Below are 25,289 nucleotides of genomic sequence, written 5' to 3' on the forward strand. Positions count from 1 at the left end.
CAGGAAGACAGACACATACATATATTTATCTAGTGGGATAAGGAAAAAAAAGGAATATTCTGATTGGTCAAATAATCAGCTTAATTTACTACAGAAAAGAGGCCTTTATTGTCCAGTAGGGTGTGTCCATAGTAGGAAGCTAGCCATTTGTACCAAGCAGGTTTGCGACACGAGTTGCACATAAGACCACCGACGCCTGTTTGATATGAGTAACTGACCCACGGTCAAGACATCGTAAGTTTGAGTTCTGGATCTTTAAATGAGCCAAAGATGCAATGCTGAGAGACTGGGGAGAGGAAAAGCAGAAAACAGCTCCTTTTCCAGAAGGAGCCAAAGAAAGTATGGTATATTTTCCTTTGGCATCTTTCAACCTTCCACTGTTCCTCTCCTGGAACTTAGCAGAAGAAAGGACTTGATTAAATTAACTCACACACAAGTGTGGTGGTTGTGCTACACAGAATGAACCTCTCTTGGAATTAGCACAGTGTGAGGGTGAAGGAGGGTGCTGGGCACAATTTGGAGACACCCAGACAACACTACCTGGCAAAGGGGTCCCCCCACCTCTACTCTGTGTTTGCTCCTAGGTCAGCAGCTCCAGTGTCTCGGATTTTTAGGGATTCTTCTTGTCATCATCTACTTCTGAAACCACAGATTCCCCAAATCTTAAAATCTTTTTTTCTTGGGAGGGTGTTAAAAAGATATGGGGAGTTGGGAGAGGTTAAATATTTGTAAATCAGGGACTGAAATGCCTGCTGGTCTTCACACACATGAAGGATGACATGTATGTTTGACACAAAAATATCATCACTCTTTGAACTAATTAAAAGGCAAGAGTTACTAAAACTTATGTAAACAAACACAAAAGCAAAATGATGGGAGAATGTGGAAGAGAGTTCAGGTTAACCAGTTCCTCCCAGATTCAAAAAACCTACCCTACTATCCGTTGGGCCAGAGGTACAAATTCTAGGCATTTCAGAAGGACATTTTCCTTAAATGTGACTCCATACTAAGGACTACAGAAGCTTTTTATTTTTATTTTTTGGCCACCAGGATCAAGAGCTGGGGAGAGGATTATTACACTGTTCTCTTTATGATCTTCTTATACTTTGACTGGGCTGTATTTAAAAAAAAATCTTTTATGAAATGGCTTACCAGATTTTTCAGCAGTGTGGACAGTTCCTTTGTGAGAGTAGAAAACTTGACAAAGGCGGTGCCGAGATCTGGGTTGTCTCGACTTAAAAAATTACTCCCAAACTTATCAAGAACTTGTGCATAGTTTTCTTCATTTTGTACATGATCTGAAAAGAAGAAGAAAGAGGAGTCTTAGCTATTATTTGCCACAAGGACAAGTTACTCTGAACATTGACTGATCACTAGAAACTCAAAAGGAAAGCAAAGAAACTGCATCAATTCTTTATTGAACATGTCTGCAAGGTGGTTAGCAATGTGCGGAGTGCTCTCACTCACTCTATCAAAGGTGGTTTCCCCTTTTTCTATCAGAGCATTGAGTTCATTTATATCCCAACTAATCCACAGACTCACCATAGGTTGAGGGGTCAAATTATCACCACATTTTCAAGCAATTAAGAAACTACGATGGTGAGGAAACATGGAGAAAATCCTTCTTAGAAAATCAACTTTGGAATGCAGAAGAAAAATCCATGTGTTCTAACACGTTTCCTTCTCTGCAATTAACCTTAATTTCCTTTACTTCTGTCTAAGACCCAGGTCTGAGGAACAGAATCTGTACAATGCTTTTGCACACATCATCTCTTGGTGCAAAATGTGCAGGTGTCACTCAGACAGATCTAGATTTCAAGATTGGTTTCACTACCCATGAGCTTGCTACCTTTTAAGTTTTTTTTTAACTTCCACGGCTACTAACCTTGCTGGCACATGAGAGGTCTTAATACAATATTTGTGAATAAACTTCCCCACTCTGAGCTTTGGTTTTCTGATCTATGAGATGGAGACCGATATTTACCTTACGAGACTGTGGGGCTGATGAGTTGATACCAAATATATAAAAGTTTCTCAACAAAGTGAATGCCCTGTAAGTAATAATAATTCCCTCCTTGATACATGTTCTCTATTTGGCCTCCAGGATGTCACACTCTCTTGACTGTTCTCCCAACTCACAGCCGTTCCTCTCCATCATCTTTGCTGGTTCTTCATCTCCCTGACCCCTCCCTGTTGGAAAGCCCTGGCCTCTCTTTGGGTCTTTGTTCTTCCATATTGATGCTCACTCTCGTGGGATCTCACCCAATCTCACAGCTTTAAGTAACTTCTATCAGCTGACAACTCCCCAACTGATATCCCAGCCCAGATCCAACCCTGAATGCAGACATACATCAAGTGTCTGTTCAGCATCTCCACTAGGATGCCCGATGGCTATGTCCAATCTTAACTTGCTAAAAACAAACCTTGATGTTCTGCCCCAAATTCTCTTTTTTCTGCAGCCCCCTTTATCTCAGTGGGTTAATGGCAAATACATTCTTAAGAGTTGTTCAGGCTGAAACCCATCAAGTCATATCTGATTTTTCTTTCTCATACCCCAGATGCAATCCACTGGCCTCTAACTTTAAAAATATAACTGAAATCTGATGTCTTGCCACCCCCGTGACTATCAACCTTATCCAACATCATCTCTCGCCTCCATCACTGCAAACCTTCCTGCAGAAGTTCCTTTGCTGCAGCTCTTGCTCCCCTACAGTCCTTTCCCCATTCAGGACCCCGTGTGATCCTGGAAAATTGTGCGTCTCATCCCGTGACTCTCGTGGCAGACACTGCTATTCATGCATATCCAGCTTCCCAACTCTTGCAGGCCTATGGAAAGGGATACTGCACGTCCCCATACCCTGAAGGAACAAGGCACTGACCAAGGAAATGTGAGTGGAGGTGGTGTGTACCGCCTTCACATGGAAGCATTTCAGATGCCCGTGCTCAGCTCAGCACATCTCTCTTCCTCTGTGGTGGAGTACGGGGAAGCATTACAGAGGTCCACAGAAGACGTGTAGTATTTATTAAATGAATAAATGAACAAAAAATATCTATCAAAATCATCTTTAAAGGCTTATTTCAAACAACAGCTCTTTCTTTTTAAAGCATCCCCTTAGTTGGCCATGATCTTTCCTTGACCGTAATTCTCTATACCTCTACTGCTGTGTTTTCCATCACATCATATTTGTGTAAGTTCAGCTCTTTCCCTGCCACCGGACACGAGAGGCAGGGTTCCCTCTGGCTCACCTCTGCATCCCCACCCAACAAGCACCACTGCATGTGTTTCAGTGCACTGGGATTATGAAACTAGCTTTACTGAGCTGTTGACTTGGATTCGTCGATTTCCCTTTCAGGAATTTAAGAAGCATTCACTTCTTAAGCCTCCTAGATTGTTCAATAATTGAACAATAAATAATTTAAAAATATTTCAATCTCAAACACACCCTCCATAACTGCAATGGGAACAACAGTATGAGCCTGGACTGGGCAATGTCCCAGGAAGAAGTCGAAATAAGGCAAAGGTAACCAGTGTCCCAGCATCCAGTGAAATGAAACGAGGCCTTAGCAGCCTTCTAATCATCACCACATTAAAAATGCATGATGCCAACAATGGATGTCAGCATTTCGGGCTGAGATATTAAAAAAAGATAAAATGCAGCTCTGGTTACTGCCTAGGTTCACTCTGAGAAGCGGATCAGAGAAACACAAAAGAAAGGCCACATCAGCTGCACAGACAGGATGCACACATCTGATCTCCCTTGTAAGCCAGAGCTGCCCCAATACCTCCTGTCTGAGGCCAAAGGGCCTCACATTGCCCTGGAGAATCCCACTCCGCCTGAACCCTTTCCTTCTTCTGGAGGCCAGCAAGAAAGGGGTTCAGCTGCCTGTTCATTTCAGCTGCTCTCAAGAGAAGGATTTGGTGGTAAAACCTAAGGGGTAGGGACTTCCTAGGTGGTGCAGTGGTTAAGAACCTGCCTGCCAATGCAGGGGACATGGGTTCAAGCCCTGCTCCAGGAAGATCCCACATGCCTCCGAGTAACTAAGCCTGTGTGCCACAACTATTGAGCCTGTGTGCCACAACTACTGAAGCCCATGTGCCTAGAGCCTGTGCTCCGCAATAAGAGAAGCCACTGCAATGAGAAGCCCATGCACCACAATGACGAGTAGCCTCCATTCACCGCAACTAGAGAAAGCCTGCGTGCGGCAATGAAGACCCAATGCAGCTAATAAACACATAAATAAATTTATTTAAAAAAAAAAAAAAACCTAAGGGGTAGGCTTTGTGTTTGTTTGCTGGAGATTACAAAATGTTTCAAATGGTATATCAAAATCTTTATAGTTAATAAATACCCATGTACCCACTGACCAGTTAAGAAATAAAACACTGCAGAACATTTCCTCTCTCTCCCATCTGCTACCCAATCGCAGTCTCTTCTCTGCCTCCATAGACACAGCCATTATCCTGAATTTGGATTTCCAAGCAGGGATTAGAAAGTATTATGAGAAACTCTCAGTTTATGAGGGATGACAGATTCATCAAAAAATAAGATGAACTTGGCCAAGGCAGGGAGAGAGGCCACAGGAAGCTGGTTGAGAACCTTCTCTGACCCAAATGTTTTTCACAATACCCTATTTAACCCTCACCAGGACTCTGCGAGGGAAGAATTATGCTCATTGGGCAGATGGCACATAAAATGTGGTGTGAGAGAGGCAGAAGGTGAGACTGGATAAGTATAGGCTGGATCGTGAGTCCTGTATGTTTTAATGTTTTGCTAATTCCACAACTGAATAACCATGTATATACACATAAGCATGTGTATGTATATATATTGATCACGTTTATATATACACACGTACATAAAATTTCCTACTGTAGTTGCACATTTTAAAATATAACAGCTAATTTAGTGAGCCGGGTCTTGGAATAATATCACTAATTCTATTGAGGGTAGAAATTATGGGAATTAAATATAAGGTGCTTAGAACAGTGCCTGGCGTGTGGCATGTGCCCCTAAAAGATCAGCTAACATTACCCCTACAACCACGATTACTTATAACATAGAGATGTGTTTCAAACAACATAGGAACATACGTCTCATATATTTTAACTACCTTTTTACATACCATGTTATAAAGCTAACAATGACAGTTCACCCGAAAGATTATATAACCACACGCATCCCTTTGTACAAAATTAAGGGTCTGCCAAGCAGGTTTTCAACAGGCAGGGAGGGCAAGGAGACAGGATTCTGGTGGAGGCGGAGGCAGAGGCAGAGGGGAGGGACAGATTATAGAGCTGAGTAAGCAACTTGAAGGGAAGGTAAATTCAGGGGTTTAGGGAAGGAGGGGAGATAAAGGGCTCTGCCTGGGGGCGCACCGCACAGGCACACGTGGGACTCAGGAGGCAGAAGATGGCCTCATCCGCTCAGGACACTTCAGAGAGCAGGGTAAGCTATTCTAAGATGTTTGCTGTACCCAAGGGCTACATGACTCTGGGGAGCTGGTAAAGTAGGGGCTGAGAGAAGCAGGTGAAGACAGAGACTGAGTAAAAGCAAAGAAAAAAAACAGGCTGAGAAATCTGATGCAGCCATTACAGAGATCCACGCTTTCCCAATATTTGTAGGGAGCTTCTGGCATGCAGGTTACTGTTGCAGAGTTAAGACAGGAAGAGTTAGGTGACTCCTTTCAATTCTGATAAAAGAACAAAATGATACAGTTTTACCAACTGAACCAGAAAGGGCCACTTAGTCAGGATTTCAACTGCTGGCGTTTCTTCAGAGACATGACTAACGTACTAATCACCTCATACGTTCCACACAGCCTGAAAGGGCCTTTACGTACATCCCAACATTTAGTCCCCACAGCAATACCTAGGTAGTGATTTCTTACTCCAGTCGTCATAGTGATAATAGCTAGTTTGTTGAGCATTCCGTATATGCCAGTTACTGCATGAAGCACTTTACATACAATACTTCAATCACTCTTATTAATAAGTCTATGAGATAAGTACTGTTATCATCCTCATTGTGTAGATACAAAAAACGTGTCCAAGGCCATACAGCTCATAAATAAGGGAATTTAAATGAGGGCTTTTTAATCTCAGAGCTGAGGACTTTCCCCCGTATCTTAAAAGTGAGATAGACCCAGGTTCCAATTCCACGTCTGTCACTGACACTTTGTGGTGCACTAATTCAGCAACTTCACCTTTTCCTAATAGATAGTCTCAATAAATTTCGATGATGGGGACTTTCCTGGTGGTGCAGTGGTTAAGAATTCGCCTGCCACTGGAGGGGACGTGGGTTCTCCATCCCTGGTCCGGGAAGATCCCACATGGCTCGGAGCAACTAAGCCCGTGTGCCACAACTGCTAAGCCTGGGCTCTAGAGCCCTTGAGCCACAACTAACTGGGCCCGTGAGCCTAGAGCCCATGCTCTGCAACAAGAGAAGTCACTGCACTGAGAAGCACATGCACCACAATGAAGAGGAGCCCCCGCTCGCCGCAACTAGAGAAAGCCCATGTGTAGCACTGGAGACCCATGCAGCCAAAAAGAAAAAAAAAAATTCTACAATGACAAGGACAACAATGATGGTGACAACAGCACGCTGCCCATCCTGGGCCGGGTGGCAGGGGCTTCCAACAATCTCTGAAATCAATGCTCGCACTCAGAGTCTACATTCCTAACGGCTGGCAATAACAAGTGCCTTGGGAATACATTAAAATTCAGTATCTTTACAAATGTTGAATTATTTGTAAAGAACTATTATAAATACTGGGAAATATACAATTCCCAATTGTATATTTGGGAACTGGGAAAAATACAATGAGGCTCCCCCCAGAATTTCCAGAAGCACAGTGATGATTAAAAAGACCTTCTGAGGGGTGTTTGCCTGACTGTCACCCTGCTAGACTTCACACAAACTGCGAAACTTCCACAAACCCTCCCCGACTGGCCCACCAACCCCACCTTTGATTCTCTGTCACTGTAAGTGGGACCCGTCACAGTGAATCCAAGGCAGTTGTTTTACAGATAAGAAAAGGGAAACTCAACGGTGAAGCCAGGTTAGGATCCAGCTTCGTTTGACTCCAAACCCCACCATTTTCCACTGACAGACTCAGGAAAGACCATCACGGATGTTGGAGTGTGCGGTGTGAATGCCTACTTGGAATCTACTACATGAAAGCCTGCAAGATAAATACCAAGAAAGAAAGGGGAGCAAGACAGACCACCTGGCCCATAACAATGACAATGATATAATTATTATAACAATAATTGCTAAGTTATTAATTGTAATAATAATAATTAATTATTATAGATAATTTTTTTGATGACTTCACGTGCCAGGAACTGTTCTAGGTATTTCTCCTAAGAATTCAATGCTCACAAGAACACGTTAACATTACCCCCTTTTTATATACGCAGAAACTGGTGTAGGGAGGTTACATAAGTAGCCCCAGGTCACACAGCTAGTAAGTGGTGATGACTTCGCTGACTACAGAGTCTGCGCTTTTTTTGATCATGTGGCTTAGGAGATCTTAGTTCCCCAACCAGGGATCAAACCCAGGGGCCCGGCAGTGAGAGAGCTGCGTCCCAACCACTGGACTGCCAGGGAATTCCCTAGAGCCTGTGCTCTTAACCAATAGGTTGGGCTAAATGCTGGAGCCCCTAGACATTTTCTGATTTGAGCCAGATGTCAAGTGATGGAGGGACCTGAAAATCTAGCTCTTAGTTCCAGCCTCTACTGTGCGAACCTAGTCAGGCAACTAAGGCTCTTAGGGGCTTTAATTTCATCTAGAAAACAGGTCTAATAATACCCACCCAGCCTACTCCTGGAGGCTGACTACTAAGAGGTAAAGATATTATAATTAACGTGAAAGCTCTTTGGGGAAAACAGTAGCAGCAGTAACAACAGAGAACACCAGAAAACCACAGAGGATTATTTCTATTCAATGAGCATAAGGCCTGGAAGGCACTCATAATAAAACCCTCCTCGAGAGCAGCCCCAGCCTTGGCCACCACAACCTAATGTTCACGGAGGCATCACCCGGTGGCCGGACACAGTCCCGGGTGGCGCAGAGACCTGGGTCTGAATCTCCCTCTGGTCCTGCCTGGTCATGTGTGACCTCAGAAAAGGTACCTAACTTTTCTGGGCCTCAACTTCATATGTGAACTGTGATAGATAACACCCAGAAGATACACCACAAGTCCCTGAAAATATCTTTGCTTTTACTACTTTCATTTACCCTGAGACCGAAGGCTGAAGTTCTAATGTGATGGACAAAGAGAATCCAAATATGAAGGTATTTTTTGGAGGGTTCCAAGATACGTAAGACAACTATGGACCAAATTCTAGGTCTTCCATTTACCAGCTGTGGATCTAGGATAATTTCTATATCGTCTTTGACTGCTTAACTGCAGTAATACCTCCTGATAGAGTTATTATGTGAAATGGATGAAAAAAGCCTATAATGTGCCTTATCTTGTGTCTTGCTTACTCTGGGTTTTATGCAGTGGGAGGTACCATCCCTCACTCCAAAGCAAGACTCATTCCTCTTCCATGCCAAGAGTCCAGAGCAGCTTGTGTTTATCAGTTTACCTTCATGATCTTAGAAAAATCATCAGGAGGACAGCTTGAATACATGTATTATTATACCATAGTTATACAACCTAGCCCAAGTTCCCAGTCCACCAAGCTCTATCACAATTCCAGGCCTAACCTGCCTCTTTCAAGGTCAAATACAAGTGTGACCTCCCAGGTAAGCTTGTCATTCACTCTCAATCTCTTGCAATGCCTGGGTTCCCAGCTTTATGTAATCTGTTGTTGTACACCCATTTCCCAGCATTGAGCCAGGCACATAGTTAGTGCTCAGTAAAATGCTCATTGCATGCAGTGAATTCTCCTGGAACAAGTCTTCTTTCTTCCTTTAAAAAAGACTCAGCATGGGCCATGTGCCAGGGATGAAAAAACAATGAACTATAACTGTAATAATAAAGCCATGTAATACATGTCATAAATCACAGTGCTGGTATAGAGGGGGAGGTGAAGAATTCTTTTATTTTAGCCTACACATACTTTGTAGCACAAATCACACTTGCACAAATTTAATTCCATTTGTTTTTAAAATTACAAAAATAATTCATACACTACTACAGAGACATATAAAGATAAAAATGACTATCTTTCCTCTTCTCCAATCATCTCCTTGAAATAAACAAAGTTAATAATCTATAATGTACACTTTTCTCACACAAAAAATACACACGAAAAAGGATTTTCTTCCGTTTTCTCACTTAAAAAAAAAACAAAAACCAAATGTGTAAGACCCCACGGCTTGCTTTTTTCCTACTGAATAAAGATCGAGAAATTCAATACAATTAAATCTATTTTAATTGTGATTATCTTCCATAATAAATTCTATCACAATTCATCTAACTATTCCCCTCACTGAGACACTTCCAGTTTTTGCCACCAAAAAAACAATGCTGCAATTAATATTCTTATACACAAGCTCTCATGTGCTGTTACTTTATGTCTGGAAGGATATATTCACAAAAGCAGAATTGATGAGGGATAGGACGTATATTTCAAATTTTAATTAATATTGCCATATTCCTTTCGAAGAGGTTGGTTGTAGCAAGTCACATCCCCAACAGCAATGCAAATACGAAAGGGTCTACTTCTCTAGAAACTCAGCAGCACATATATGTCATTATTCTTTTTAATTCCTGCCGCATGGATGTGAAAAACTTGACTACAGTAAGCCTGAGTGTCTTTTTGTACTTATTCTCCATTCACATTTCCTTTTCTGCCCGTTTATGCACTGCTTATCTTCTCCCTGTCTATTCATAAGAAGACTATCTTGCTGAAGGGATGGCAATCTTTTGTAATATTTGTCACAAATACTTTCTCCCATTTGTCTTTTAACTTTCTATATGGCATCCTTTGCCATAAACTTTTGAAATTTCATGTAGTCAAATACACCAGTCTTTATTTACAAGACTTTTGGGTTTCCTGCTTTGCTTCTACTCCTAAACCTTTCTAATGTTCAGTATTTCTTCTAAACATCTAAGACTTTAATCCAATGCAATGTACTTGTTCACGCAGCAGAAAGGGTTGTTACTTAAAGTATGTCCTAAACCTTCTAGTAATAGTTCAGTTTTATTTTCTTTTTAATATTTAAATACTCAATCCATCAGCAATGGAGATATTCATGTGGTGTGAGGAAGAGTTCTAACTTTATTTCCTCTCTGTGGTATGAAAATACATTGCTTATTTAACATGGCCTGTTGTAGGCGCCCATTCAATATCTGATAAATAAATGAACACACGGCAAAACTTGGATGGAGCAGGTTAGGTTTCATAAAAGACGGTAACTGAGCAGCGAGCCAAAGAATAAAAAGTTGGTTAACAAGCAGACTTGGGGTAAAGTGCATTCCAGGCAAGAGGTAAACGGCCTACCATCAAGGCACCATCAACTACCCAGGAGTTAAGAAGAGACTAACACAGGGCCTTGGGCCTCTCCAGAGCTCACCATCTTCGGTCTAGAATCAGGAAGGTGAAGTTTAAAAGCACTGCCCCCTCCATTCTTGTTTGCTGTCATACTGGGGCTCAGATCGCTTTCGCCACACCAATACATAAAGCCAACAACACCTACCCTGTGACCCTGGAAACAACCTGTTTTAATCGTACAAGACACCATGTTACTGGGGGACGAGGGCTGGATTTCGAGTCCAGAGTCTGTATTTTCTGAGACACAGCATCTACTTGATTATGAGCCGTTATTTCACATCCCTGGGCCTCCGTTTCCCAGTCTGTTCCCACTCCCACTCCCTGCACTGGTCTATTGTTAAGATTAAAGGCAACGTCCTTGGAGGGAGAAAGCCCTCTGCACATTTTTTTTTTTAACTGCCTTTCTCCATACCACTTTGGATGATTCATTCCTCTGATTTCTCAAGGTCATTTTGAATCTGGATTTGTTCTTGCAAAGTTCTAGCCAAGCTTCTGCAAGAATCTGCCCCAGCCCCTGGGGTGTTATCTGGAAACTCAGCCGTGCACACTCCCATTTCCGCCGCACTGAGAAATCCATTAATGAACAGAGCCCCAAGAAAAGATGCCTGCGGAGTTCCAAGCGGCCATTACTCAGCATTTAAATGGCACTTGAGCATCACTCCATTACAGCAGAAGCAGAAATGTTCTCTCTCTGGCTCCATTATTCAGGCTTCCTAACTGCCAGGTCAAATACACACCACACTTTGGCTTGTTGATGGCTCCTGAGGTTGTTTTAGATCTGGTCCCTAAAAAAGCCAGAAAGGAGACAAGCAGTTCCTCTCCTACTCAAGTCTTCCATGGCATGAGTGCCCATCATCCAATGGAGCCAAGTTTTCTTACAAAAAGATGTACTTTTATACACTAATACATATAAAATAGAAAACTAATGAGAACCTGCTATATAGCACAGGGAACTCCACTTTGCTGTACAGTAGAAATGAACACAACATGGTAAAACAACCTAATTAAAAAAAAAAGTACTTTAAAAATATGGCTCCAAGAAAAAAGTATAGCTCCACATTTTACTATTAATTCATAAGCTTTCATCAAGTACCCACAATGAGATACAAAGATTATTTAGGTCATTACGTGTGTGGCCTTGGGTACATCCCTTAGTTGTTCTGAGCTTTAGCATCTTGGTTAGTAAATTATGTGGCATTTAGGGGCTCTAAAAGCCCCTAAAACTGACTGAAAAATTCTGCCTTGCAAATTTTTTTTTTCTTTTTAATTCAGGAGAAGATCTGTTTTTCTCAGATTATAAAGGGATCTATGACCCCAGAATGTTCAGAATCACAGAGGAAATGTTAGCTGAATCCAAGGACAAAGCTTCTTGCCCTCAATGAGTGCAGAGTCCAGTGAACTGGAGGGAGGGCAACAGCCCACATGCAGAAGAGATCAAGAGGGCCGGGCTGGCCTCTGGTTTCAGCCGCTGGAGAAAAGTTGTTGGGTCCCATGAACTGCCCCCCTCAGGGTACATACTGTGCATCTTAGGCTGCAAAAGAATCTTCATCTCATTTTATAACCACTAACTCATACACAGACATGGTACAGATAATCTTCTGTGTTTCACAGATAATAAAATGAAGTCCTGAGAAAAGAAGGCACTGGCTAAGAAACGTGCAGCTACTTCTAGCCTGGGCACATCCCAGCTCTCCTGCCCTGGGGCTGCTGCTCTTTCAGCATTCCCCTCCCACTCCTCACTGTGCACACAGTACAGCAGCAAGCAAGCAACACCATTCTCTCCATCTCAGAACTCCTGGAAAAGGCATCGCCCTGAGGGCAGACAAGCACGAGGAGGGCTGCAGAATTAACACGTGTGCCGGGTGCCACCTAAATGTGCCATTTGTGATTGAGAACAAAAAAAGTTTAGAAAGAAACATGACCAATTAGTATTTTCTTCTTTTAGCTCATTTGAATCCTCTACAGCAAACATGTTAATATACACTATACTTCCACACAGTGGAAAAAAAAATCAAATAGAAAAAGCCACACACACACACACAAAAATCAAAGTAGCAGCCCCTTGCAATTCTCCACAGAGAAAAAGTGTATGTTAGATAGATTATCTGCGACATGCAAGAATACCCTTTTGTTGTCTGTGAATGCAACTGACAAACCGTCCATGAGAAGTCAGCCTCCGACAGTCGCTGAGTGTTCTGCCTTACAGGATCGATCATCAATGAAAAACACTTCAGAATCAATAGCAACTTGCTTGATTTCCATACCCAAATAGGGTATCAGAAAAATCAATACGCAGTTATCTTTCTGGGCTAAAGACTGAACTGCAAAGTCCCTCTAGTCCTGGAAACAGACACTTTAGAATTCTCGTCCACTCCCAAACCACAACTGGAATTAAACTCATGGACGACAGCTTTCTGGAGGTTATCAGAGAGCATGGCTGCCGTAAGGTGCTGTGTAACGTGAAGAACCATGATGGAGCTGCTTCACGTGTGATACCCCAGGTGGTCGGGAGAGTGTGTACAAAAAAGGGAAGGTTTGAGCACACCTGGGGAAAATACCACACACAGAAATAAAACCAAAGACCCTGGCCTTCCTCCAGACTCTGTGACAGTTTAAGTGAAGTATCTTTATACAAGAAAAAAACCATCTGAATTTGATGAGATATAAACCGTCCAAGTGGTCAAAACACAGTTTGCAATAAGAGGCGGCAAGGTATAGGCAGACCGCAGAATCTTAACTGCAGTGGTCAGGGAGGGTCTGTTCAAAGGAGAAAGGTGGTCCTGCAAAGAAACTATACACAGTCACTAACCTGAATCCTTAAACAGTAAACAGGGTTAGTGAGAAGGACTTTAATGGATGAGATTTAACTTAGCCGATTCGAAAGAACAAGGTTGGGGACGGGGGGGGGGCATTCCACTCAATGAGCATGTGTCCCTGGGGCAGAAAGACTCACGCCAGCGTGCTCTTCACCTGCTCGCAGGGGGTACCTCTTCCTGGGCTAAGGGTGACTGGCTTAAAGACTGTGTGTGTGTGTGTGTGTGTGTGTGTGTGTGTGTGTGTGTGTGTGAAATACCACGGCTCCTAAAGGAATGCCGATAGTAGGTAAAAACACCACGTGAGTTATATTTTCAGTGTACTTTACAGTCCATCCAAGGATTTCCAAGGCTTATTCTGATCCCGTGGGTTACTTTCCATTCATGCAGACTTTAAAATCTAACCTCTAATAAAGTGTGACTGTAGGTAAATATATTTTACTTTGCGATAAACTGTAAGTTCAAGAGTGAAGAAATCACTACGTATCCTGTTCATCCTAGTACCCACTCACCTCTCTGGCACTTAATAAATAGTTTTGACTGGATAAATGAAGCGCCAACTTTCAACTCCACCAACCTCAGTTGAAGGTGTAGACCTCTCTTAAGTCACTTGTCATCATATACTGTCATCTATTATTTATTTATATAAGTTCAATTGCCCTAAAACACAGTAACCACCTGTGAGCCAAGAGTGTTCTGTCAACCCCTTCCAGCTATATGCTCAACAAATGCTTAATAAATAAATTACTCATATATAGATTTTATAATTAAAGGCCTGCAGTTGATAATTTGACAGAGTAACTTGTACTAGGCTAATGCTCCTGTCAGGAACATTGATAAATGATGGACAAAATAATAATAAAAAAAAACTGAAGCCACTGGAGAGCAAGCAAAGGCATGAAGAAACAGGTAGGGGTATTACCCTTCCAGGAAGGGAACCACTCTGGGAAAGAGCATCTTTTACTGGCTTTTCTCCTGAGGGCAGACTTCAGTCCATGCTAGGCAGGGAGAAGAACTCCAGCAGAAAGTGGCATTTTACAGAGCTACAGTGTCAGAGGTCAGAGTTCAGGATTGTGTTAGCAGCTGGAAATTGCGTGGGGGGATCTTAGAAAGGAGGAAGTCAGAGAAAGGAGGGCCTGCACATCTGTATCTACTCTCCCTTCAAATCCCTGGCTCACCCGGAACTGCACATGCATGAATGATACTCCTGGCAGAAAACAAGATCTTAGAGCTGAGCAGGTTTCAGCCACTTCCCAATGCTGAGAAAAGTATGGAATTCAAGTCCCACAAAGTTAGCAGGGCTTCGTAAACACTCTGGGCTGAAGTCCCAGCGATCATGCCTAGGAGCATGGCACATGGAGCAGGACTAAGGGCTGTATCCTAGGACTATGAGCGAAACTAAAATAAACTCACCCTAAGAAAGCCTTTTATAGGATCAGGGTGACAGGGATCACCAGCAATTTAACTGTGCATGAAAATAAACACACTTCACAGAAAGATGACAATCCAGAGTCTCTACTGTGCAGCTCACCACGCCTCCCATTCGAACAGACACTATGGGACACGCGACAGAACAGAAGATACGCAGCCAAAAATCAAGAGACAAAAAGTCAGGAGAAATAGAACCAGAGACAACCCAGATGGTGCATTTGGTATGCAACAACTTCAAAAATAAATATTACAAATATATTCAAGAATCTATAGGAAAAGTTGGATAAAATGGGTAAAGAGATAATTTCAGAGGAGACAAAAATTCTAAAGAAGGACTAAACAGAAATCCAAGAACTAACAATTATAGCACTGAAATAAAAATTGGGTAAGACTAATTGCAGACTGGACAATGCAGAACAAAGAAGCAGTAAACTTGAAGACAGGTTAAGCAGAAATTCTCCTGAAGCACAAAGCATATAAAGACTAAAAATAAACAAACAGCATCTTAATGACCTATGGGGACAGTATCTAACACAAATGTAACTGGAGTCCCAGAAAGATAAAAGAATATAAAAATAAATAAATAAATAATTTGAATACTGGCTAAAAATTTCCAGCTTTGATTAAATTTTTTGCAATTAACTGTAATTATAATTACCACTATGGAAGTTTTAGCCACAGCAATCAGAGAAGAAAATGAAATAAAAGGAATCCAAATTGGAAAAGAAGAAGTAAAATTGTCACTCTTTGCAGATGACATGATATTATACATAGAAAACCCTAAAGATTCTACCAGAAAACTGCTAGCACTAATCGATGAATTTAGTAAAGTAGCAGGGTACAAAATTAATGCACAGAAATCTCTTGCATTCCTATACACTAACAACGGAAAAGCAGAAAGAGAAATTAAGGAACCTCTCCCATTTACCATTGCAACAAAATGAATAAAATACCTAGGAATAAACCTGCATAAGGAGGCAAAAGACCTGTATGCAGAAAACTATAAGACACTGATGAAAGAAATCAAAGATGGTACAAACAGATGGAGGGACATACCATGTTCCTGAATTGGAAGAATCAACATTGTGAAAATGACTATACTACCCAAAGCAATTTACAGATTCAATGCAATCCCGATCAAATTACCAACAGAATTTTTCACAGAACTAGAACAAGAAATCTTACGACTTACACGGAAACGCAAAAGACCCCGAATAGCCAAAGCAATCTTGAGAAGGAAAAATGGAGTTGGTGGAATCAGCCTTCCTGACTTCAAACTATACTACAAGGCCATAGTGATCAAGACAGTATGGTACTAGCACAAAAACAGAAAGGAAGATCAATGGAACAGAACAGAGAACTCAGAGGTAAACCCAAGCACATATGGGCACCTTATCTTGACAAAGGAGGCACGAATATACAATGGAAAAAAGACAATCTCTTCAATAAGTGGTGCTGGGAAAATTGGACAGCAACATGTAAAAGAATGAAATTAGAACACTTCCTAACACCATATATAAAAATAAACTCAACATGGATTAAAGACCTACATGTAAGGCCAGACAGTATAAAACTCCTAGAGGAAAACATAGGCAGAACACTCCACGACATACATCAAAGCAAGATCCTTTCTGACCCACCTCCTAGAATAATGGAAATAAAATCAAGAATAAACAAATGGAGAGATCAAAAATCAGGAGGAGAGAGGACAGGATCAAGATGGCGGAGTAGGAGGATGTGCACTCTCTCCCTCTTGCAAGAGCACCGGAATTACAACTAACTGCTGAACAATCATCAACAGAAAGACACTGGAACTCACCAAAAAAGACACCCCACATCCAGAGACAAAGGAGAAGCCTCAACGAGATGGTAGGAGGGGCACAATCGTGTTAAAATCAAATCCCATAAATGCTGGGTGGGTGACTCACAAACTGGAGAACAGTTATACAGCAGAAGTCCACCTACTAAAGTGAGGGTTCTGAGCCCCATGTCAGGCTTCCCAACCTGGGAGTCCAGCAACGGGAGGAGGAATCCCCAGAGAATCAGACTTTGAAAACCAGCGGGATTTGATTGCAGGACCTCCACAGGACTGGGGGAAACGGAGACTCCACTCTTGGAGGGCACACAAAAAAGGGTGCTCACCAGGACCCAGGGGGAAGGAGCAGTGACCCCAGAGGAGACTGAACCAGACCTACCTGCTGGTGTTGGGGGGTTGCCTGTGGAGGTGGGGGGCAGCTGTGGCTCACTGAGAAGAAGGGGACACCGGTGGCAGGGGTTCTGGGAAGTGTTCATTGGAGTGAGCCCACCCAGAGTCTGCCATTAGCCCCACCAAAGAGCCTGTGGGCTCCAGTGCTAGGTGGCCTCAGGCCAAATGACCAACAGGATGGGAATACAGCCCCACACATTGGCAGACAAACAGATTAAAGTATTACTGAGCTCCACCCACCCACCCCTACCATCAGTCCCTCCCATCAGGAAGCATGCAGGAGCCTCCTAGATAGCTTCCTCCACAAGAGGACAGACAGCAGTATCAAGCAGTATCAGCACTATTTCCTCTTGTGGAACCGAAAACCACAGCCACAGAAAGACAGAGAAATGAAAAAGCAGAGGACTTTGTACCAGATGAAGGGACAGGATAAAATACCAGGAAAACAACTAAATGAAAAGGAGATAGGCACCCTTCCAGAAAAAGAATTCAGAATAATGATGGAGAAGATGATCCAGGACTTTGAAAAAAGACTGGATGCAAAGATCAAAAAGTTTACCAAAGACCTAGGAGAATTAAAGAACAAACAAACAGAGATATGCAACACAATAACTGAAATGAAAAATACACTAGAAGGAACCAACAGCAGATTAACTGAGGCAGAAGGGCGAATAAGTGACCTGGAAGACAGAATAGTGATAATCACTGATGTGGAAAAGAAAAAAGAATGAAAAGAACTGAAGACAACCTAAGATACCTCTGGGACAATGTTAAACGCACCAACATTCTCATTATACGGGTCCCAGAAGGAGAAGAGAGAGAGAAAGGACCCGAGAAATTATTGGAAGAGATTATGGTTGAAAACTTCCCTAACATGGGAAAGGAAATAGCTACCCAAGTCCAGGAAGCACAGAGAGTCCCAGGCAAGATAAACCCAAGGAGAAACATGCCAAAACATACAGTAGTCAGACTGACAAAAATTAAAGACAGAGAAAAGTTGTTAAAAGCAACAAGGGAAAAATGACAAATAACATACAAGGGAACTCCCATCAGGTTAATAGCTGATTTCTCAGCAGAAGCTCTGCAAGCCAGAAGGGAGTGGCATGATATATTTAAAGTGATGAAAGGGAAGAACCTACAACCAAGAGTACTCTACCCAGCAAGGATCTCACTCAGATTCGATGGAGAAATCAAAAGCTTTCCAGACAAGCCACAGCTAAGAGAATTCAGCACCACCAAACCAGCCCTACAACAAATGCTAAAGGAACTTCTCCAAGCGGGAAACATAAGAGAAGAAAAGGACCTACAAAAACAAAAACAAAACAATTAAGAAAATGGTAACAGGAACATACATATCGATAATTACCTTGAATACAAATGGACTAAATGCACCAACCAAAAGACACAGACTGGCTGAATGGATACAAAAACAAGACCCATATATATGCTGTCTACAAGAGACTCACTTCAAACCTAGGAACACATACAGACTGAAAGTGAGGGGATGGAAAAAGATACTCCATGCAAATGGAAATCAAAAGAAAGCTGGAGTAGCAATAGTCACATCAGATAAAATAGACTTTAAAATAAAAAATGTTGCAAGAGACAAGAAAGGACATTACATAAAGATCAAGGGATCCATCCAAGAAGAGGAGATATCACTACAAATATATATGCACCCAATATAGGAGCACCTCAATACATAAGGCAAATGCTAACAACTATGAAAGAGGAAATGCAAGGCAGAAATAGAGACATGGATGTAGAGAACAAACACATGGACACCAAGTGGGGAAAGCGGGGAGGGCTGGGGGGAATGAATTGGGAGATTGGGATACCAAATTGTACACTCTAAATATATGCTGTTTATTGTCTGTTAACTGTATCTCAATAAAAGTTCTTTAAAAAAAAAACAAATGGGATCTAATGAAACTTAAACGCTTTTGCACAGCAAAAGAAACCATAAACAAGACTAAAAGGCAACCCTCAGAATGGGAGAAAATACTTGCCAATGAAGCAACGGACAGAGGATTAATCTCCAAAATATACAAGCAGCTCATGCAGCTTAATACCAAAAAAGCAAATAACCCAATCCACAAATGGGCAGAAGACCTAAGCAGACATTTCTCCGAAGAAGACACACGGATGGCCAACAAACACATGAAAAGATGCTCAACATCACTAATTACTAGAGAAATGCAAGTCAAAGCGACAATGAGGTATCACCTCACACCAGTCAGAATGGCCATCATCAAAACATCTAGAAACAATAAATGTTGGAGAGGGTGTGGAGAAAAGGGAACGCTCCTGCACTGTTGGTGGGACTGTAAGTTGGTACAGCCACTATGGAAAACAGTTTGGAGGTTCCTTAAAAAACTAAAAATGGAACTACCATATGATCCAGTAATTCCACTACTGGGCATATACCCAGAGAAAACCATAATCCAAAATGAAATATGTACCATAATATTCATTGCAGCACTATTTACAATAGCCAGGGCATGGAAGCAACCTAAATGCCCATCAACAGATGAATGGATAAAGATGTGGCATATATATACAGTGGAATATTACTCAGCCATAAAAAGGAATGAAATGGAGCTATATGTAATGAGGTGGACAGACCTAGAGACTGTCATACAGAGTGAAGTAAGCCAGAAAGAGAAATACTGTATGCTAACTCATATATACAGAATCTAAAAAAAAATGATACTGATGAACTCGGTGACAGGGCAAGAATAAGGATGCAGATGCAGAGAATGGACTGGAAGACACAGTGTTGGGCGGGGGCAGGGGGTGGGTGAAGGGGAAGCTGCGAAGAAGTGAGAGAGTAGCATAGACATATTTACACTACCAAGTGTAAAATAGATAGCTAGTGGGAAGTTGCTGTATAACACAGGGAGATCAGCTCGATGATGGGTGATGCCTTAGAGGGCCAGGACAGGGAGGGTGGGAAGGGGTTGTGGGAGGGAAGGAATATGGGGATATATGTATACATACAGCTGATTCACTTTGGTGTACCTCAAAAGCTGGTGCAAGAGTGTAAAGCAATTATATTCCAATAAAGAGCTTAAAAAACAATAATAATAATTACCACTAATTACTATGTCCCAGTAGCACATTAAGTATTTTATATGTTTCCTGATTTTCACAAAGTAGGCACTGCTGCCCCAGTTTAGGAATGAGAAAACTAAAGCTTGAAACAGGGTGGAGGGCAAGGTGAAGCATCTTGTACACATCTCCATGGTCGTGGATCTAAGATGACAAACCAGGTTTGTCCTGAATCTCTCCCCACTATTTCAGAAAGCCTCAGGTTGATGAGGATGAAGGTGATCACTGCCGCCGCCGCCGCCGCCGCCACCGCCACCGCCACCACCGCCGGGTCTGAGTCACATGTGTTACGCTTCACAACAGTCCGAGGTAGAAACTGACTTTCCATTTTCAGAAATGAAGAACCAGGTGCTTGAAGTGTTCTTCGTCCACAGGTTCCCTGCCACCAACCAGGGGCTAAATCAGCATTTGATCCCAAACCTGTCTGAACTAACCCACAATAAATTCATGAGGGTGTGCAGGATGCATGGTTAGCCTAGCTTAAGAGAATATACTGGTTTGAGTGCATTCCTGTTCATGTATAAATTATGCTAATTACAAAGGATCTAGTAATAGGAGTGAGGCTGGAGAAATACTTTGTAGGTTATCCTAAATTCCAGCTCTAGTTCGAATCTGAAGCAATAAAACTGCTTATCCTTTTAACTGACCCACCTAGCACTTTCCAGCTACAGGATTACGGCTTGTTTTACTTGTCTGTCTCTGTTCACGTGAGAGGCACTCCAGGGCGGCGTGCCCATGGCCTGCCCACAAGCCTTGCACCCCACTGAATCCTTAATGCCCCAACCTCGGTCGGCAGTCACTCACCTCCGACAGTTAATAACCTGGCAATTCTGCTGCAGCAGCTTTGGAATAGTAAAGAACTAAGTTTCAAAACGTGTAGCTACTGACTAGCTGTATAAGTAATTTAAGCCAGGTTTAAACTGAAGCTTACTAGCTGCGTCAGTAATTTAAACCAGGTTCCTTCACCCCTAAATTGGGGATGATAATGTTTTCCATGCAGGACTGTCGAGATGATTGACAACAGGCACCTGGCATACAGCAGGCACTCAGCAAATGGTGGCTATTTATTCCTTCTATCAAAATTGGACCATTAAGGTACAGAAACATGTTTTTTATAGTCACCTTTTTAACAGAGTATTTTTGTTGTTCATCTTGAGGCTTTAAAAAACCCCAAACTACTGGTTGTGGAATGAGTGCTCCCAATTTCATTTAAAATGAGTTAATTTCCCATGAAGTGTGCTCCCATAAATTGCAAGCAAACATTATAAAATATTAACTCACTTTAAAATTGAGAACAAGCATTCCAGACCAGCAAAATGGAGGCAGTGCGCGTGTGCGCACATGCACACACACGCGCGCGCGCGCCCCAGACGGCTTCTGATTTCAAGTCAGAGTATTTGAGCCTTGAATACAAAAATTGTCAATTCCCAAAGAGCCTGAGGCTATAAGATTATTCTGGAAAGAGACTTCAATTTTCTAAAGGCAGTTTAAAAAATTCCTCTGGTTTTATCCCACATAGTTTGAGGAGTAATACTCTCTCCTGGATATAGATACTCCCTTTTGGAAAAGCCTCCTTTCTTGAGCATTCTGAAGGAACCCATTATTTTGATTTCTTTTCACCTCTTAAGAAGTAATGATGGACCCACAAGAATGCAAAATGCCTTGAAGGCCCAAAGTAATTTGTTTAGACTTTGCTCACATCACTACAACTACCACCAAGAGCTATTCACAGTATTTCTATCTAAAGCCTACTTCTGAGGGCTTAGATTTGTTTGTTTATTTATTTATAACAAGCTTACTTTAATTCAAAATTGAAAAAAAATCATATTATCATCCACAAACTTGGGAAAGAGCAAAAAGGAAAAATTTTCAAAACAGACTATGTTCTCTGTATACCTCTTGACATTCTTTCCATTAAAATTCTAACCTATTTCATCTCTATTCATTCTTGTTAAAAATACTCTTCCTCCCACTGAAAACCACAGGATTAAAAATACCATTACAGCTAAGACTCTAAATTTAATTACGGACTCTACTTACAATTCACTCACACTATACTTTTAAATTTGAGAAAATGTTAACTAAAAAAAACAGCTAAAGTGAAGTTACTTGGATACAAAAACATTCCCTTCCTATCCACTGATGAATTTAGCACTTTACCTTTAAAATCTTAGATTTCATCATATGCGATGAGCTATTTCTTAAAATAGATAAATTATCAAAATGAAAACCTGGGATGAACATCCCACTTTAATTTGGCTTTAAAAACCACAAATGTTCTTGTAGAACCACTCACTAAGTAATTCTAACTGGAAATGAAAGGGGAATAAAAGAGAAGGCAGTGAGAAAACCAAGTGCTTCCTTTCCTGACGTGAAAAAGTTATGGAACAATTTATGACAATCCAGCTGTAGTTCAGAAATATCATATACTTATAATCAAATCACATACCACTGTCGTTTTTTTATTCACTAAAATTAAAGGATTTAAGAATCCAAACTTTCAGACTAACAATGTTACAGAGATTTCTAGTGGGCACCATGTGTTACTAATAAGCTAAAATGTATTCCAAACATATCTTGGCATAAATTTTAAGGAAGCCACCATATAATAAGAAAATATACATTTTGATTTGTGCAAAAAAAATTTATTATTTTTTCAATCACAGAAAAAGACCTAGTAGCAGGAATATCCCGGGTCTTCACCACCAAGGAAAAGTGTATGTGTGTGTGTTTAGATAAAAATAATATTATCTGTTCAAAAAGATGAACGAATTCAGCTTAACTAAGTCATTTGACAGAAGAATGAATGTGGTACACCCCTGCTTACAATGAATCACGTGACTCTTCCATTTTATAGAAGTACAGTGTGTATCACTTTTTTTTTTTTCAACAGCACTGAGATGCAGTAAGCTCTTCTTTCTCGAGACACACACTGACTGACACTGGACCCACCGCATGCAGACACATGCCCATCATGTTCACAGGGGCAGAAATCCTATGACTGCCAGCTGGACTTCAACTGTTCTGACCTCAGGTCTCACTCAAAGACTGAGAGCAAGATGTGAGCCAGGCTGCAGTCACCTGAAGGTTTGAGGCTAGCAGATGCACTTTAGCAGTGGTTTTTGGTGAAAGACCTCTCTCCACGGGGCTGCTTGAGGATCCTCACCGCATGGTGGCCAGCTTCCTCCAAAACAAATGAAGGGGCTGGGGGGACCCAGGTGGAAGCCATGTCTTTTATGAACTGGCCTTGGAAATCACACAGCATCACTGCTATTACACGCTCTTCATGAGAGGAGAGTTGTAAGTCTGGCATACATTCCAGGCAAAGAGAATTAGGCTCCCTCTTTTGAAAGGAAAAGTCTCAAAGAATTGCAACATACTTTAAAACCTCTACAACATTCAAGAAACTACCAGCTATTTTAAACACATATTGTGGGGGGGGGGGGGGGGAGGGGGGGAAAGAAGAAAGGAACACATACACCAAGTAAAAGTTTCTAAGTGACGATATATTTCGCAGTTTAATACTGTTAAGACTTCAAAACTTAGAACAACATAGGAAAACTGAATGGCTTGGAAAACTTCCCCTTGATCCAAGTAGCTTACAGAATTCATTTTTTTGTTTGTTTTTTTTTTAAATCTCCTCATACACAGCGGGGACAAGTAAAAGGAAGAGACAAATTCCTAAAGCCACTTCAAACTGAAGGGCTTGCAGAGAGAGAATTTGTTTTTCCAAATAATTTTTTTCTTATTACACCATTTACTAATTAATACTGATAAAGCTCACATGCAAAAACAATAAATACATTTTAAGAGTAAGACCTTTCACCATCCTCAACCATCTTTCAAACCATTTTGTGGAGGTGGGTGGTTGGTATTCTCAAACCAGAAATAAAGAAATGCTTCTTAAATTTCTAAAGGACATCAGATGGGTTTTGTGTCACTTAAGCACTGTGAGAAAACAAGAAAATTATGAAAACACACTGGGAAACAGATACCAGGGTGCAGCCTCTTGTGGCTTCTTTGGAAGAGGCCAAAAGCCCTTGGATGGGAATGACCTGCATTCCACTGAGCATGTATCATGGAAAGATCTGCAATATCACTGTTTTACTCATCTCGCTATTTTTTAAGAATTAAATGTCACCGTGCTGCCCACACAAGTGGACCAAACACTTGGGTATGTTGTAATCACTGGTGACTGCAGAAACCCTATCAGGGCCCAGCAGTTGGTGAGATCTGAGTTTATCCCCACATTTCCAGGTCACGGGAATGATACCTGCTCTGGTGGCCCCTATCTGGGAACCACCAAAGTCATCCTGTGGATTACACTGCTGGGAGGTCACATTTGATGGATTCATTCATGAATATTCATGATTAGCGAGTATGTAACAGTCACGTACAGACAGCTTCCTGGGGAGCCATTCGGCTGATGAGCAGCAATTCATTGCATGCTTGTTGAGCCCTGACAAGCGTCAGGTGGAAGACATGCACGTGGTGGCCGCAAACAGCAAAGCTGGAGTCAGCTAGGCTCTCCTTCCATTCCTTGCTAGCTGTGGCATCCTGGACAAGAGCGTCTAGCTCCTTAAGCTTCAGCTTCATCATCTATAAACTGGAGACAACGGTAGACCTACCTCAAAGGCTTGATGGGCTTGACCTTGTTACAGCATCAACACCCTATGAATGTCATGTCCTCCAGAGGCATTCCACTTTGCACCCTCCTCAAACTGGGTCAGATTTCTTCTCTGTACCTGGCAAGCTTTCCTTCATAGTACTTGCCAGTTTCTAACTATAAGTACTTTCCAGCCTGATGATGTGATTCACATCTCTGTCTCCCACAGGACTGCAAAATTATCATAAAGGCAGAGATTCTGATTTGTCTAATACAGTAGCATGTAATAGGTGCTCAATAAATATCTGCTAAGCCAATAAACTATGCTGGCAAATTCACAAAATAATACAGAGATGAATGGCCCTCGTCAAGCAGTTCCCAGGCCACTGATGCAGTTCTCAATGCTAGCTGCCTGTACAACCACGAGGGAGTCATACTGTTGTAATCCCGATACCTGGACCCTACTCTGGAACAACTCTTGGAGTGTGGGCTTGAGGGAATCCCTGGTTTTGTGTTTTAAGAGTTCTTCGGGAGATTTTATTATTTTATTTTATTTTTTGGCTGCATGGTGCGGCTTGTGGGATCTTAGTTCCCTGACCAGGGATTGAACCTGT

General features: G+C 41.8%; 1 protein-coding gene across 7 annotated transcripts in view; it reads right to left on the reverse strand.

Annotated features, from left to right (window-relative positions):
* The window catches only part of ASAP1 (ArfGAP with SH3 domain, ankyrin repeat and PH domain 1), a 346,314-nt gene that overhangs the window by 119,808 nt on the left and 201,217 nt on the right, over positions 1-25,289 (reverse strand). For all 7 annotated transcript variants that reach the window (XR_009053673.1, XM_057734380.1, XM_057734376.1 and 4 more), the window contains one exon: positions 1,153-1,298. Coding sequence is in view for 6 of the 7 variants with exons in the window: in XM_057734380.1 (XP_057590363.1) it covers positions 1,153-1,298 (146 nt within the window). In the remaining variant the exon portion in view is untranslated. The remainder of the gene's footprint in view (positions 1-1,152; positions 1,299-25,289) is intronic.

Source organism: Hippopotamus amphibius, chromosome 5 (assembly GCF_030028045.1).
Source record: "Hippopotamus amphibius kiboko isolate mHipAmp2 chromosome 5, mHipAmp2.hap2, whole genome shotgun sequence".
NCBI lineage: Eukaryota > Metazoa > Chordata > Mammalia > Artiodactyla > Hippopotamidae > Hippopotamus > Hippopotamus amphibius.